Below are 16,987 nucleotides of genomic sequence, written 5' to 3'. Positions count from 1 at the left end.
TCTTAAGCCAGTGCAATATTGTAGTTCAGGTCAAAGCAAAGAAGCCGATGCCATTCTCAGTCCACCCAGAGAACTTGGGATTCCAGTCCTCAGCTTTGCCAGCCTTCAGCTAAGTCTCAGCGCAGGGAAACCTGGCTTTGGGGGCACCCAGGAGCTGCCACAAAACTGGCAGACATTTTTACTCCCTCCTCCTGTCACGCCTGACTCTCAGCAGCAAGAATGCTTCTCCAGACAGGAAAATAAGATACCTTCCTAGCCAGTATGCCAATCTAAATCCGCTCTGGGGCTCAGGGAACAGTGGTACTTTTTTCTGTTCACATAATTTCTATAAAATTAAAACTTTCCTCTAGAACCTTTCTATTTCCAGGCCTATGGCTTAAAAAAAAAATGCCAACAACAACGAAAAACAAAAACCAAAAGAAAGGCACAAAAATATTTGAATTAATGAGACTTATGCAGAGTTGTTCTCTGGAGTCTGACAGCCTGTGACAATAGCTCTGCTGTGGTGGGAAGGATCCCATTCATCTAAACAGGGTGTTGACAGACATCCATAAAGGCCAATTTCAACGTATACTTTCTCTCCTGGTTACCTTAGCAGAAATGTCTAGCTCTGCTCTCTGCATCCATCACACTGGGGACAATGGAAATGACAACTGAGTTAGAATGGGAGATGACCTATTGAACGAGATAAGTGCACCGACACCACAAGCAGTTTCCTTCCGTCCTTTCTTCAACTGTCCTTTCTTTGACTTTTCAGCATTCAGCTTTGCCCTCGGTCCAACCTCCCTCTGGGTCTCTCTGCTCTATGCAGCACAGCAGAAAGCTCAAGAGGAGCCAGGAGAAGAACAACAAAAGCAGCAATGGCCAGGGCCTCAGGTTCTGTCATCACACACCCTCCCTTTTCCTCCAGGAAAAGAAGATTACTTGCCCCCCGTGAAATCCCTAAGAAAAAGTAGTTGTGTAGGCCTGCAACTCAGATTACTGTAAGAATATCTGAGAGCAAATGGCAACAAGGGAATTGGAAGTTGCTAGGAGGGGCTTTAAAACCAGCAATCCTATCATCCACTATGGGCTCTAAGGAGACCATCATAGCTACCTTCTCAGCATGGCTCAGAAATAGGGTTGTCACCTTACCCCACCTTCTCAGCTGCCTCTGGCCCCTAGTGCCCAACAGGTGAAAAGGAAGGAAAGACCTTTTTAGCCACAGAACAGCTGAGGACAACCCAGTAAGGAGTCCAAAAGCTGCTCTATCATAGGTTCCCAAGAGCCACAGTGACTGAGGACAGCAAAGGTAGCTGCAACTGCCTTTTGGTTTTCTCCTTCCTCAAATGAATCAGCTAAAGGTCTTGCACAAGTACAGATAAAGTCTGAAGGCAAGCAGTGAAGCTTTCCAGTCATATTCACCTCAAGAAAGAGTGACGAAACAAAACGCTACTGGAAATTAAGATTATACATGTGAAAAATAGATCTTTATAGGGAAAGGCTATAAAAGAAGACCAAAAATAGTTAATTCTCTGCTGCAACGACACACCCTCTGTCACACATAACTGTTAAAAATTGGACAGGTAGGAGCCCATCTGTACAATTCCATACAATTCCTACATTGCCTGACTGAATCCATTTCTGACAAATGAAAATAACTCCTAAACAACTCTTTAGGAGTTACTTGCCATTTAATCTGCTGGGGGTGCAGTTCACTGCTCTAAAAGATCTGTACCCACGTCAGAAGATCTCCTAAAAACAACACCTCAGTCGCTATTTTGGCAAGCAGCTGCCAAAGTAAAAAGAGCCATCTACAGCCTCTACTGGTAGCAGAGAAATTGATGGGAAGGCAGAGGAAAGGCAACAGAGCTTCATAAAAATGACACCAGGCCTATTAGGGAAGAGGACACTCAGAGTCTCCTAAAAAGATGGCATCTAATGTGAAACAGTATTTCCTCTTTGTCTTTCCATCCTATACAACTACACAACCAATCTAGTGTGTGGAAAGGGAAAGGAAGGGTTCATGCCTGCACTGTGAAATGCAGCAAAGGGAACCACAGTTTCCAGTTACTCCAGTGACTGGATTAGAAATGGCATAGGTAGGGTCAGGACTCTTTAAGGCAGTGTCGCTAAAATCAATATAAAAAGCTCTCATATTATTTAGGTTCCACCTTTGAACTGAAATTAACTTAATGCAACTCCATTAATCTCATGGAGAAGGTTATTAAAATGCAAACACATTTAGGAAGATCCTCTGTTATCACCAAATGATAGGAAACACTCTTAAAATGAGTCCTACGCAAAAGTAGCATTTTATTTCCTGCCTACCTTTGCTATAGCAAGCAACAGGACCAGTTTCTGTAGTCCAATGAATGGAGAAGAGAAAGTAAAAGAGAAAAAGGAAGAGAAGTCTTGGTTAACATCAAGCTTCATTAAGAAATGCAAAACAAAATCTAGGGACAAAAGTCGTAATTTACAAAATGGAAAAGGGAAACAAAATCAATAGAGGAGGAAGTTTTATTTTAAGCTTCAAAGAGAGTATTATAAACAATGTAGAGCTTAGAAAAGTATATGTACAAGTATGTTATTCAACAATGTCTTTTTAAAAGAAGATAATTTGCACTAAAAAAGACCTTGTGGAATTGGTCTGATAAAGGAATATTTACAGAGGAATATACGGTAGGGGCATTGGAAGCAGAACTTTTATTTGGAAGGAATATTACACAAACTGAATACAGACCCTACAGTTTGCAAATCTTCGTTACAGTTGTGCGTCTTGCTGGTTTTTGTCAAAACAAAATTTGATTTCTTTTTTCTCTAGAGGCAGTTTATCACTGCAAGTTTGGAAAACAACTAAATGAATAAAACAAAATCATCCTGCCGAAGAGCCCAATTAGGACATAAATTTTGTCATTTAACTTAGTGGGAGCAGGACTCAGGTCTACCAGACATCTTATATGGTTATTTTGGGCCCTATGTGTTGATCTGGGAAGGATCAGGAGAAGGGGAAGGGAGAAGAGGGCAAAATCTGCTGCTGCTGCTGACACATGGAAACCTTTCAATGAGGTGAGTTTGAGTTTCAGGTGCACATGAAACATGATGCAGGATCAGGGTCTCTGGCAGCTTCACATGGTCAGGATGCATTTTTTGTAGACATAGCTTTTTTCACTCTGAAAGCCAACATAAGCCACATTAATAAAACCCCTTTTTCCATCTATACCCTGGGTCTACACTGATAGGTACACCTGGCACCCCTGTTACAGAGGAGAAGCTACTCTCAGAGCCAAGTCCAATACCCTGCTCCTAGTACACAAGGCTACCCTGCATCCTCATGAAACTGCATCACACATGACAGTGAACCAACCTCCGCGATCCACTGTGAGCAGATCTGGCGGCCGACAAAATCCTCCAGTGCTTGTATGGAGCAGAAGACCTTATTTCACTGAGCAGATAACTAACTCAGAATGTGGGATGTGAACATCCCTCACTGCTGCCTCACAGGACAATTTAGGATTGTAGCTGTGGGAACTCACATTCCTCTCCTGCTGAGTAACCCCTGTTGCTTACTGCTGACACGCAGGTGCACCTGTCCGCTTTTCAAAGTCCACTAATTCTTAAGAAAGGGCTGAAGCACACAAGATTTCTACACATGGCATCATCCTTGACTCCAACAGGAAGCTCCATGCCAAGAACACTTGAACACTAAGCTACTTCCCTTAGAAGCAACTCGCAATCAGCTGTGGAATTACCAAAGCAAAAAATAATACTAAAATGAACAGAGTTGTCTTCCTTTTTTAAGCCCCTCTTTCAGCAGAAGTCTTTCGTGGAGTTGCTCAAGAGCAAACCTGTTTTTCTGTGCAGAAAAGACACATCAATTCTACTGGGAGAAGACAGTCCTTTGAATTGAACACAAAATCTGGTAACAAAAAATTCAGCCACTGAGCTTGGTCTTTGCTATTTCAACAGTTTTTGTTCAGATTGTGCCTAACACAGTACAGCAAAGTAAGTTTTAAGCATCTAACAGGATAATATTATTAAGGAGAAAGTAAACCAGAACAATCTTCACTTACCACATCCAATTTGTAAAAAACAAAGATACCCAGCACATGTATGAATGGCTTCTTTAAAGTAAGAGAGAGAGCAGAGTTGATCTTTATTTTCATTATTTAAAAAAAGTTTTTTCCTTAAAGTAAATACTCAGTCTTTATTTTACATTAAGTGCTTTTTAAAATTTCATGTCTTCACAAAATTGCATTTAAAATTTGAAGTAAAATGTATTTCAAACAAAAATACTGTGCAACTTCAGCACTTCTTTTCTCTCTTAAATATTGAAATAAATAAAATAGTTAAGTCTTTTTTTCAGTTTGTTTGTTTTTCAGTCAGTTCTACTGTGGATCAATTCCAGTTTGACCTGGGTTTATACACACCCTTAAAAGAAAGTGAAATCAAGACTTTAAGAAACTTCTTTGTATTGCACCAACTTAGGGCATCCCCAGAACTTCTCTCAACAGTTGGCAGCCGACTTCCCACAGTCCAGGCTCCTGTGCCAGACGAAACACGGGTACGGAAGGGTCAGGGCAAGGAGAGGAGAAGTATCAAAGCATCCTGGCTTCTCTCGGCCATCTTCTGAAATGTCTTGCTTGAAGGATGCTGGAGTTCACAAGGGCAGGGCTGACTGCAGAGGGAAAGGCAATACAAAGTAAAACTAAACCAACTCAAACAGACAACAAAAGCAAGTGTTCAGAAAACAACAGAAGCAGCACAAACCAACCTTCCAACACTGTTTGCATTCTAGTTCTTTGAAAATATAGCTTGACAGACTCAGTTTCACCTGACCGTGGGAGCCATAAGTAAATACAAAGCAAACAAATAGGATATGAAGAGGCATATCCCAAAGAAAGGCACCAAACACTGTCAGTCTTTCTTACTGTGAACATCATTAAACAACCTTCATCATTCAGCTTAGATAGCTGTCTCTTCACTAGATGTTAAGACCTTTGCTTATGAAACCCTGCTCTTGATTACCTTGTTATATTACTAATTATTTGTACGGAGCCACGAGTGTATGCAGCGCTGCACAAAAGACATTTTTAGAAGCCTGGTCAATACACATAGGGTGGCAGCAATGTGGTAACTTCTGAAAAGAAGAGAAAGATTGTATTTTGCATTGTGTTTAATCCACAAATGGACTACGTCACATACTGCTAAGCTCCTAAGCGGTATTAGATAGTCGATAAAATCATCTCTGTCTCCACAAAATGCAAGTGCCTCCCCCCCCCCCCCCATGTCTTCCCTGAACCTCTCACATGAGTTCTGGATGACATGAAGGTCCAAAATCTTAGCAGATGCCAGTGACCAAAAGGATAACTCAGAAATATGAACTGGCAGCATCCCCTTAGCAGGGGTGTCAGAACTTGAAATCACAACAGCTGGGGGTTTTTTCAAACTGTTATTACAACTTGTCTTCTCTGAAATTGGCAACTTAACACTCATGGAAATAGACAGGGACATGAAAATAGTTCCAACTCAATTTCAGTATTCTATGGTATTTATACAGGTTGGAGGTTTTTCAACCCTGGTAGATATCTGGCAAAGAGAACAAAGGTTGGTAGGGTTTATTGTAATGTCTCTGTCAGCAAAAATTCAGCCTGGCTACATTCCTGCACTGTGAGGGTTTGTCAAAACAACCCCATGCCAGCATGAACACATGCATGTGCCTCATACTTTACATATACTCATAGCTACAAATTTTACACATACAAGAAAAAATCACAGAGAATAAGAAATGGGTGTTTATTGGAAACATCTCCATGTGTTGCAGCACAAAACACACTGGGCAGATTTTGCATTTTTTATAGTAAAACGACTCCCAGTGGGGTCAATACAATGTTAGCTTGAGGAATTGATTCAGTAGAACTGCTTGCCATGGGGAAAAGGCAAACTACATGAGGAGCCAGGCTTTGAAAGCTCCATAGTTTGATGGTATTTGAATTATAATTTTAGGGCCCATCTCAAAATATAATTGCAAGAATTAACCAAAGAAAGGCAAAGCAAGCAGGAGAGAACACAGTGGTGCCCTGGCACAGTCCAGACTCAGCAGCTGACACGCCAGAAGGACGGGATGTCATCCAAAGAGACCTGGACAAGCTGGAGAGGTGGGCCTGTGTGAACGTCATGAGGTTCAACAAGGCCAAGCACAACGTCCTGCACCTGGGCTGGCGCAACCCCCAATATCAGTAGAGGCTGGGGGATGAAGGGATTGAGAGCAGCCCTGATGAGAAGGACCTGGCTGTGATGGTGGATAAAAAGCTGGACATGAGCTGACAATGTGCGCTCGCAGCCCAGAAGGCCAGCTGTATCCTGGGCTGCATCAAGAGAAGCATGGCCAGCAGGTCGAGGGAGGGGATTCTGCCCCTCTGCTCTGCTCTGCTCTGGTGAGAGCTCACCTGGAGTCCTGCATCCAGCTCTAGAGCCCCCAGCACAGGAAAGACATGGACCTGTTGGAGTGGGTCCAGAGGAGGGCCACAAAAATTATCTGAGGGATGGAACACCTCTCCTGTGAGGAAAGGCTGAAAGAGTTGGGGTTGTTCAGACTGGAGAAGAGAAGGCTGCAGAGAGACCTGACTGTGGCCTTTCAGTACTTAAAAGGGGCTTCTAAGAAAGATGGAGACAGGCTTTTTAGCAAGGTCAGTTGTGACAGGACAAGGACTAATGGTTTTAAACTAAGGGAGGGTAGCTTTAGACTGGATATAAGGAAGAAATCTTTTATAATGGGGGTGGTGAAAGACAGGAAGAGCTCACCCAGAGAGGTAGTGGAGGCCCCATCCCTGGAAACATTCAAGGCCAGGTTGGACAGGGCTCTGAGCAACCTGATCTAGTCGAAGATGTCCCTGCTCACTGCAGGGGGGTTTGGGCTAGACAACCTCTAAAGGTCCCTTCCAACCCAAAGCATTCTATGATTCTGTCATTCTGTGACTCTCTGGGTGCAGTTCTCATTGACTCCATTCATCAGCAGGCAGCAAACCGAGTCTCTGTCTTCAATCAAGAGCCTAAGCTGAGGTCTGTAAAATGGCAAACTGGAACTCAAAATGAATAACTAATGTAAAAGCTAAACCTCAAAACAATGTCGGGAGGGGATTTTAATAACACATTCTGTTGAAAAAAAATGGCCATCTTGGAGCTTGTCTACAGCATACTAGCAAGCGTATTAACAGTGAGGCTTCATTCAATACAAGCAATAGCTAAGAAAGGTCAGTGCTAATCGTTCTGAAGCCAGCGGCAAAGTTCTCTCTGGACCTTGTTTCAGCAGCATAGGCTCAACGTTTATGACCTTATCCCATATGTACAATGTGATTTTAAGCACCATTACATAAACAAAAAATAAATACCCAACCCACAAAACTGGGGGTCACTCAGTTGGAGAAAAGAGACGCAAAGTGAAGCAAAACAGATTTCAGTTCCATCCCTGTTCGGCCACACGCCTCACAGTCTCCTCTTACTTTCTGTTATGCCAGAATCCCGTATTTTCTCAAAATTTTCTCAATATATATTATCGCGCTTGAAATTTTAAACTGTTTTCAGAAAAGAGCTGAGGTCTGTCCCTGCTAAAATGTCAACTAGTTAAGAGCCACAAAAGGGAATGTGCTGCATATCAGTGCACACTCTATGTAGTCTTTTTCCCACTAATCAGCTGCTCAAGCAGCACATCACTTCCTTATTTCTCCTGCTCCCATTTGTGAAGCAGAGTTTGCAGAGGATGGCTCAGGAAATTATGTGTCTTTTCTAAGATCCTTTAGTATGGAGCAGTAGAAAGGTGCCTGAGGAGACAGCTCATATGATTAAGCACAGAAAAGTCTGAATTTCAGACCTGAAATGAAACATTCCTTTATTCACATTTCACACTGGAGCTGTATTATTTTGGTACATGGCTTTTGTGGGAGCATGTGTTTCAATAGAATCTTTGGACAAGCTTGTGCTAACCTTCCTCTAATAAGAAGGACATCTTTGGAGGAGGAATGGAAAAGCTAGGCTTGCGATTAGTTGAAGGACTGCACCTTGAAAGATCTTCTTAGGAAGCTCAGAACAGCAGGTCTCATTGAACTGCTGAAACCACTGGGGAATACAGAGCACCACATTCCTTTCTGATTTCGAAGATGACTGTATTTTCTAGGTACAACCCAGAATCCACACTGAAAACTGTCTTTATGCCTTCCTAGTTTGGTTTGGGACTTCTGTGTCTTTGAAGATACAATTGACACTGCAGTTCCCTCATTTCTCACCTGGCCATGCTGGTGTCAGGCTCCCGGGTTTTTTTTTCATTTCACTTCTGAAATCTCCTGCTATGTATTTTCTGCCTCACTAACATTGTCACCCCCTCCTTGTCCATCTGAGAGGGTCTCATGTAGCAGCCCCTTTGCTTTGCTTTCATCTTTAACTTACGAGCTACCAACCTTCTCTCCCTGTTCCCAGCCTTCATTCTAGCAGTAACTGCCCTGAGAATATTTCATTTCCATATCAACACTCCATTCAATATTCACTGCTAACACTACTTTACAACTTAGCTTAAACAAGTGCTCTTTTAGCTTCCATCTCTACATCTTCATTTCCTCCCCATGATCGATGCCTTCCTATGGTCGGCACCACACTGCTCAGCCTGCTAGACTAAACTCATGTTGATTATCTCAGTCTAATGAGACACCTTGAGGAATCCAAGGACTATTCTGCTCTCCATAAGAATGAATTTACTTTACCTTCCTTCCTCTCTCACAACTCAATTGAACCAGTGACTGTCCATATCTAGATCAATGGTATAAATAACAGTGATGGATAATTTTCTGTGCTATCTGTAATAAGTGTCAGCTGGCAATTTTTAAGCACTCTGTGAGCTGTTGTGGCTTCTTTCTGAGGGTACTGCGCTACCCGGTTGTCAAAAAGATGGGTGGTTAGGTTGCGAAAGGATTAAAACCGTATGCATTGTTATAGTAACTGCATTTGTGAAACTAAACCAAGACTTAATGAATTATGGGCATCTGATTATTATTTGTATTCCAGAAGAGCCCAGAATGTGTTAGGCATGGTTCACAAAAGACAATGGTAAGGACTCCACGTGGAAAAAATTATATTTAGAGTATGCCTATTCTGCAGTCGATGTAGTGACTGGAGCTCTTCAGCAAGACCTACGGGGGCAGGTTTCAGCTGCTGTGGGGACTATAGCCAGCACAGCAGCACGGGGCTCAGGATGGGCTGTAACAGCACGCAAGAAGCTGGGTAAATACAGCGCTCAGCAAATGCTGCGCTGTGTGCTGCCATCCCCGCACCAGTGCCCAGGCGCAGCTGGCTCATTCCAAGCGTGTCAAGCCTACACCTCTCAGGCAGTACAAGGGAGACAAATGAAAATGGAACTCTCTGCAAGTCCTTGACAATTCAGGTCTCCATTATTCCTGTGAGCCTTTCCCTGTCAGAGCAGACTGTATTTTGAGGAACACTGGGTAAAATTAAAACCCTGTTCTTAACCTTCTGAACTGTATGACAGGACTGCTACATGGCCACAAGAAGTAGATGTAAGATGGATGCGAGAAATCGTGCTGTTTGTTTACTGTGGATTTGGCACATTTCTAGGTACTTGCTCCCTTTCTGTTTTCCCTGTTGTTCACATGGGCACGTCAAAGAGCAGCAAGAAAAAAGAAAATAAAATTTTTGTAAAGGAAGAGAGTATAATACTAACACCATAAATGTAAGTGCAGGGATTGAAGGGTAGGAGTAGCAGAAGAAATAATTTTGAACTTAATTTTTAAAAATTCTGTAACATTTCAGGTTTGTGGTATATCGTTGTGAACTGGGAACAACTCTACTTCTGGACCAGATTCTGTTCTCAGTTACATTAGCATAAATTTAGACAAAATCCACTGGACTTTACTGATATTAGACTTCGGTTACAGTAAGGTCAGTATGGAACAAGTGAGCCCACAGTGCCTCACACAAGGGCTGGTTCCACCCATTCTTGGCTGGGAAGTGTCTCCTATTTTTACTTCTGTTGCTCTTCATTTTAATGTCTGCATTACCTATATGTGTGCATGTGTCTGCACACACACATTTCTGATATATGTTTACCTATCACACACACATATATATAAAATGATACAGATATGCAAATGAAGTCCTAACTCTTTCAGGAATTTTGGAAAAGCAGATGCCTGTATGCCTGTGCCTCACCCCTGGAAACCATCTGAAGTTTGAGCTTTTAGTAAATACAGAAGAGTGGCAAAATATTATAAATTTGTCTTGTCTTCTTTCAGAGAAAAAGGGACTGGTTGCAGAAGGAATGAATGTTTTTATCAGTTAAATTACACTTCTCTTTGACAGCGCTAAGTCAAAATATCATTGATTTCACACTTCATCGATTATAACACACCAGCAGGAACAGAATAGCAACAGAAAAGGATTATCATTATGGGGAAAGCTTAACCAAGGCTTTCTACTGGCAGGTGTGCATGGCTCTGGCATGTGCTGTCCTACCGTATAAACACACAGAGGCATTTTGTAACTTTTTGTAGCATTATTCTGAAGGCCGATTATTAATTTACGTCCATGTACCTCAAAGCAGAATCTGGCCACTGCTTATTTCATATTTAAAGTGAACAATAAAAAAATTAGAGACTGGATCCTTTCTCTTTTTTGTTTTATGTTTACAGGGGGAAAATAAGTTGAAAGAGCTCTCACAGGGAGTCTTGCGCTACCCCAGCAAAAGAAACAGGAGAAACAGAATCCACTTGGATAGGCTTCATTCATGCACTAGAAGAGTATATATCCAAAGTCTTCATTGCGAGGCTGAGATTTTTATTCTGGTACCAAAAACACACAGCTTCAGTCTAAGGGTTAGGCACTGCCCAGATAAACGTCTATTTTGCCTCTGATTTAAATCAAGCCATGATTTCACCCTGTTTGGCATTATACATTTCAGTAAAAATACATCCTTAGAACCTAATTTTGCCCCAGGTCCAGGTAAATTTTTGCCTGCCTTAGGACAGCCAAACATAACCTACACAATGACTCCTTTTGAACCACTTCTGACTGTACACATGGATGGATCCTGCTCCCACAGAACCTCCATTACCTTCACCAGGGGTATGAACATGGCGAATACTCATAACACAATTTAATCCACAGGACTTACTCCTACAACAAAGCTCAGTCAAGGGTCTGCTGAAAATCCAGGGCACAGAGATCTCACAACTGAGTGAAAGACATTTCAGCTCGGACATACCTTTCAAATCCTGCTGCATGTTTCCTCCTTTCTGGGAAAATCGCTGGGAAGGGAGTCACTCTCTTCTCCATTGCCCTTGGAACTTTAATGAGTATTGCTTTGGTTTATTTCAAGAGAAGCTATTGAAAAGCAAACGAAGTGTCTCACAAGACACTGCAGTGAGGAAAAACTGGGCGACACAGGAAAAAATGTTGTGAATTAAAATTTTAAAATGGAAAGAAAAGTACAGGTGAGGTATTTTTCCATATAATTTCTTCCATGATTCTGCTCCTCCATCTGTTTTGTCTTTGACGTCTACGACTTGCCATTCACATTCCATCCCTATGCTTGGAAATTGCTGTCCATGAAGTGAAAGGTGAAGGAAAAGAAAAAGAAGGTAGAACGGAGTGAGGAAGACATGAAGGGGTGCAGGGAGGAAGAGATCTATTGAGTGTAAAGGTGTCCAAAGGAGGGATGGAAACGTGTTCCCCAAGGTCATGGTCTTCAGTGGTGCTGCTTGTATTTTCAGGCTGTTAAAGACCAGCGTAGCAGGTGTACAAGAAGAGCCAAACTCCACATGCTACAGTAAGTGCAAAATCTCAAAACGCAGAAGCCATCGCATCAAGGGTCTCCTTCTCCTCCGATAGAGTCTGCCCACAGTGGTTCTTTAGAAACAGTTCTAGTATCAAGTAGACATCCGTTGCTTTTTTGTTGGTTTTTTTCTCTATTTTTATTTAAAAAGTAGTTTTTCTAATAATATATAGAATATATAAATAATAATAATTAAAAAACCTATCTGGGTTTGCTTTTTGCTCTCCAACCCATCTGTATTTTTCATGGTTTGCCGATATATATATTAAAAGACAAGAAAATCAACTCTGCTCACTATTAAAAAAAATATTAAATCCACCTTTTACGTTTCCAGAGAGAAAGAGAAAGGGGGGAGGTGGGAGAAAAACAAATTAAAACTAAAAAAATAACAGGAAAATCAAAACCTTCTGTCTCTTCAAAGTAGTTGTCAAGAGCTTTAAACGCTTGTGCTTTCAGTGTACACCCCACAGGAAAAACAACAACAAAAATAAGAACAAAAAAACCCAAAAACCCAAGGACCTAAAATTAAAAAAGAGAAAAAGGTAATAATAATCCTAGTAGTAAAAAGGACAGCAAATCGCTCAGAGTTTGTGTGTCTTTTTAGTTATTTTAGCAGCCGCCCTTTTTGTCTGCAGAGGGAGAGCTGCCACCACAGCCACCTCCTCGGCTCGAGAGAGGCTCTTCTGCATCGTCCTCGTCAAAGCCATGAAAGGTCGAGGTGTCGCTTTCTGATGTGGAACCGAACAAGTCCTCCGTAGTGCGTGCTGGCGCTGCTTCATCCCTCCTGCCTTCTCTTCCCAAATGAGCTGACATGTATGATGAATATATCAGCACATGGGTTAAGCAACAGGCATCATCATCATAATTATTTTAATCATCATTATTAGTAAACAATTCAGACTATCGAGCTCATAGGTGTGTGCTTCTAAGTGCCCGCGCACCTCAACAACATAGCTTGGTAGAACTGCAGTAAGAAAAATAAAAAAGGATCAGTTTCTCTTTGAAAGGAAAAATCTACAAACAACACAGGTGCCCATAGCTATGGCAGCGAAAGGGTTAATCATGTTTTCCTCTCTTCAAAAGACATTAAAATATTTTCTCTTGATTACTTAGATCAATTTTAAAAGATTTTTAGACCGTATAAGTTATTAGACACTGTTAGCTCTAAGCACAATGACTGTCCTTCAGACTGGCATCAACTGTCACAAATTTACTGCTACAGAAATATACCCCACTAAACAGCTCATCAACCTCAAGACTGTTTTTCATCCCTGCCCTTCACTTGAGCCTAAAGAGCTTTCTCTGTAGACAAAATGAAATACATTTTGAAGACTAAGTGAAAGTAATCTAAACAAATGTTTTCATTCCAATTTCATGACATCTCCTTAAAAAATAAAAAACCTCAAAACAAATATATAAAGTTCAGCAACCAAAACAACTAAGATGAGAAGTGACCTGTGTTGGGGAACACTGAAAAGTTCAAATGTGTGTGAGTAAATCCAACTTTCAATATGGAACAGGAAATTCTCCACACAGGACATCAATAGCAGCAGCAGCAGCAACAGCAACAAAAAAGAAGACTCTTAAAAAGAGAAGTCAGATACTGAAATTTGTGAAACTGAGGTTTATTTTCTCCCTCAAACATGTTACGTGATTAATAGTATAGCCTTCAAATTCCCTCTTCAGGGAAGGCAGAGAAAAAGATGTCTCTTGTGCCCCAGCAAAATGAAAGTGACAGATTTTAGGGATGGCTATTTTATTCTTCAGAAATGGTAGCGTGGTATAAAGTAACCAACTGTTTGGTCCCCGCTCCAGCTACAGGAAGCAGCCACATAACAAGTACACTGCATTGCTTGAGAAACGAAGAATTAAATCCTGTTCACAAAAAGAAAATGGATATAACAAAATAATTGGCAGATGAACCACCTTGTAGAGATGTGATTTTACTGACTTTGTGAAGGGAAGAAACAATATAATTTCCATGACCTCTCTTTCAGCATAATGAAAATTTCCTCCATTATCAAGAAAGAGAAAGATGGCAGCCACCAAAGAGGTTTCATTGTTTTAGAGATTAGTGTGTGGTTGTATCTTAATCACTTTCATCACACATCAGTCACACAATTGCAGACCCCTATGAACGACCCAGGTGGGTCAGAATTTGTACAAGGATAGCGTTTAATGGAACTAATTTTGCACAATTTAGGTTACATGCCGATCTACTTGTTCTATCACACTAAGGAATCAAGGAAATTAATGTGTGTTGCATTCTGATATAATCACCATAGCAATGTTTAAATAGCAAAAAAATATGGATCCATCTCACTGTGCTGTATCAGGACAATGCTGAAATTACTTATATTGAACTATAACAATCCAGGGGAAGGGCAATGATCTTCCAACATGGCACCACAGACCACATGAGCTTCCTCCTTCAGTTATTAAGAAACAAACATGTTTACACTGAAAGGTGCATGCCCCTGGCTGCACAGCATTCTTAAGGACCCCCCCTGGAGAAAACCAAAGGGGCTGCCACCGGTCCTCTGTTGACCAGTCAGTATTCACTTCAGAATATCTTCAGAGGTCACAACAACTGCAGCAGATGATTTGTCAGTGAGAGTCTAGTCCTGCTCCCACTGAATACAGTCAGAGGCTTACTACGAATTTCAGCAGGAGTATAAAAAGGCCATTCCTTTGGCATGAGAACACTCCACATTGCATTTCAGCCATCACACAACAGACATCTTTCAGTGACTACAGTACAGAAGCAAAAGCAGCAATACTGAATTTCAAAGTCTCTTCGGTTTTCAGATTTCCACATGATGGTCTTATCACCACTAGTATCACCACTGTCCAGAAATACCACAACTGGAAACTTGGACCAAAGTTGAAATAAGCAGTTGTTAAAGGTCTCCCATTCCCTCTACCACCGCCACCACCTCCCACGTGAGCTATAAATAACTGCTCAGATGGGATAAAAATTTGTAAAAAAAAGAGGGAGAAAGAAAGAAAAAAAAAAAAAAGAGAGAAAAGAAGGAAGAAAACAACAGCCCAGAAATAAAGACAACTCGGAATGGGAAAGACACAATTGCCTACATTTAAAAAGAGAGAAGGGAAGAAAACAGAGAAATAAAAACCTCTAAAAAAAATTCATGATAGCCATCTTGTAAGAGGATAATTCTTGACAGCTACCCCCATCCCTACCCTGTAATTTCCTCCCTCTTTCTTTTTTGGACGAAGAAATGCATGAAATGTGTAATCAATGGAAATGCTTGTCATGCAACTTTCATAAATCTTGTAAGTAATTTATATTTGTAATTGCAGCATTTGAAGACAGAGCCCGTTCTTTAACATTGTCATAGGATTTTCTCCTTCCATTTGAAGAACTAGTACATGTACCAACATTCACAGAAGCCAATAAATACATTAAAACTTCAGTATTTCATAAGATCCCATTAGCTTAAAAATGTGAATCCAACAATGGGTTTTATGACAGAAAAAAATCCCAGTCATCGTTTCCCACAAACACAGACAAGAGGTAAGACCTTGTCTTCTATCCCCTCCCAAACGTGCTGCCTTTCTTCAAAATCTTCAGAAGGAGCAACAAACAAATCACACAAATGCCTTTGTACAAGAAAGTTGCAAGAAGGAGTCACCTACCAGAGCGCCCACAGTCTGAGCATGATACAAGTTCTTCAGGCCGGCCACTTTTTTTGTTCATGTTGGAGCCTCCAAGGCAGAAGTCACAGTAGTTATTGGGAATGATGACCCCGTCTGGTCCTTTCTGGGCTGCAGTTGAGTTAGAAATCAGATTTACTTACAGAGCGTTCAGTTGGGGCATTTCCCCCTTCTCCTTGATATGATGTTAGCCCGGTCAGCTTGCAGGCCACAGTCTTCCCAAAATACCGTCAATCAGAACAAAAAGTGAACTGTATAAACCATCTCCATTTTAAGTACACCCTGTGTTTTATCTATATTGCCTGAAATGCACTTCACCATTTCCTTTATAACGCCAGCTGGGCTGGTCCCTCACAAGGACCTGCAGCCAGAGATTCCTGTATAGTTCCGGGGCTTCGTAAGCCGCACAGGCATACAAACAATCCCTAACGCAGAATCAGACCAGCACTGTCAGCAAGTCAGGCCTGTTTCTTAAACAGCAGTCATAATTGTAAACCCACAAAACACAAATTCAGAAAGGCAAAATGCATTCCCCAAAACTCAAAAAACAACAGCAAGGAGATGGGGGCATAGGTACCCTCACCGGTTTTATTTCAAGCAGCTTTTTTGGGGATTACGTCTCAAAGTGGCAGAGCCCCCTAAGTGAAGCAGTTGGTTCAAACGCCCATGAATGTTCCCAGGTGAAGCCACTTGTGGGTGGTGCGGCCAAGGGCCAAGCTGCCCGCAGCAGAGCGCGTGTCCCCGGGGAGGGCAGCAGGGCCAGCACCACCCCAGCACCCAGCACAGCTGCAGCCACCCCGGGGCAGACACCCCAGCCAGCAGAGTTCAAAACTCTTTCCACCAAGAAAAGAGGAGAGAAATTACGTTCTTACTGTCCAGGTAGGAATGGTTGGAAATGAGCAGGCACGCAGTGGGTCTTAAACAGAGGAGGAGGCAGTTCCCCTTGAAAGGGGAGAAGGGCAGAGGTCTTCTGCATTCCTCTCAGCTGAGCAGCACATCAATGTGCTTTTTTTCTCGCTCACAACTGTCATTTTCCTCCTCCACTCTCCAGAGAGGGAAAATTTCTTGTTTCTGCATACTCTAACTAGGAACTGGGGAAAGCAGAGGGGAGTGGAGGGAGTTGGTTGGTCTTCATCTTTGTCTGTCCTTTTTTAACTTAAAAATTGCAGTGGCATACCTGGCCTAAGCCTACCCCACGAAGATTTCTACAAACTAGAAAATGAAGACTTTTAAGCTGTACCATCTATATTTAATTATCTTTCTAATGCATATTTTGTAACTTGCAGATTTTTAACACATGTTTTGACAGCTTTTATTAATGGTCTTTTTGTCCACATCCAAATTTCCCCCAAAGAACAATGACATTCTAAAGGGTTCCTGGTAGCAGTCCAAGACATACACTTAAAATTAAAATTTCCTCCAAGGTCCATCTGCTTTTCTGGTTTGGGTGCATCTAGTGATTCATTTGCTTCCAGCTGTTGACTAGCTGAGCATTTT

General features: G+C 41.7%; 1 protein-coding gene across 9 annotated transcripts in view; it reads right to left on the bottom strand.

Annotated features, from left to right (window-relative positions):
* DPF3 (double PHD fingers 3) overlaps positions 1–16,987 on the bottom strand; it is a 191,656-nt gene that overhangs the window by 44,980 nt on the left and 129,689 nt on the right. For 5 of the 9 annotated variants that reach the window (XR_012764520.1, XM_075426127.1, XM_075426129.1 and 2 more), the window contains one exon: positions 15,473–15,601. Coding sequence is in view for 5 of the 9 variants with exons in the window: in XM_075426127.1 (XP_075282242.1) it covers positions 15,473–15,601 (129 nt within the window). In the remaining 4 variants the exon portion in view is untranslated. Of the gene's footprint in view, positions 1–2,532; positions 4,658–11,245; positions 12,622–15,472; positions 15,602–16,987 lie in introns of those variants that run through there. The other 4 variants (XR_012764521.1, XR_012764522.1, XR_012764523.1 and 1 more) reach the window with 2 other exon arrangements.

Source organism: Opisthocomus hoazin, chromosome 7 (assembly GCF_030867145.1).
Source record: "Opisthocomus hoazin isolate bOpiHoa1 chromosome 7, bOpiHoa1.hap1, whole genome shotgun sequence".
In the NCBI taxonomy this organism is placed as follows: domain Eukaryota; kingdom Metazoa; phylum Chordata; class Aves; order Opisthocomiformes; family Opisthocomidae; genus Opisthocomus; species Opisthocomus hoazin.
This window is presented reverse-complemented; position numbering and strand designations above follow the sequence as displayed.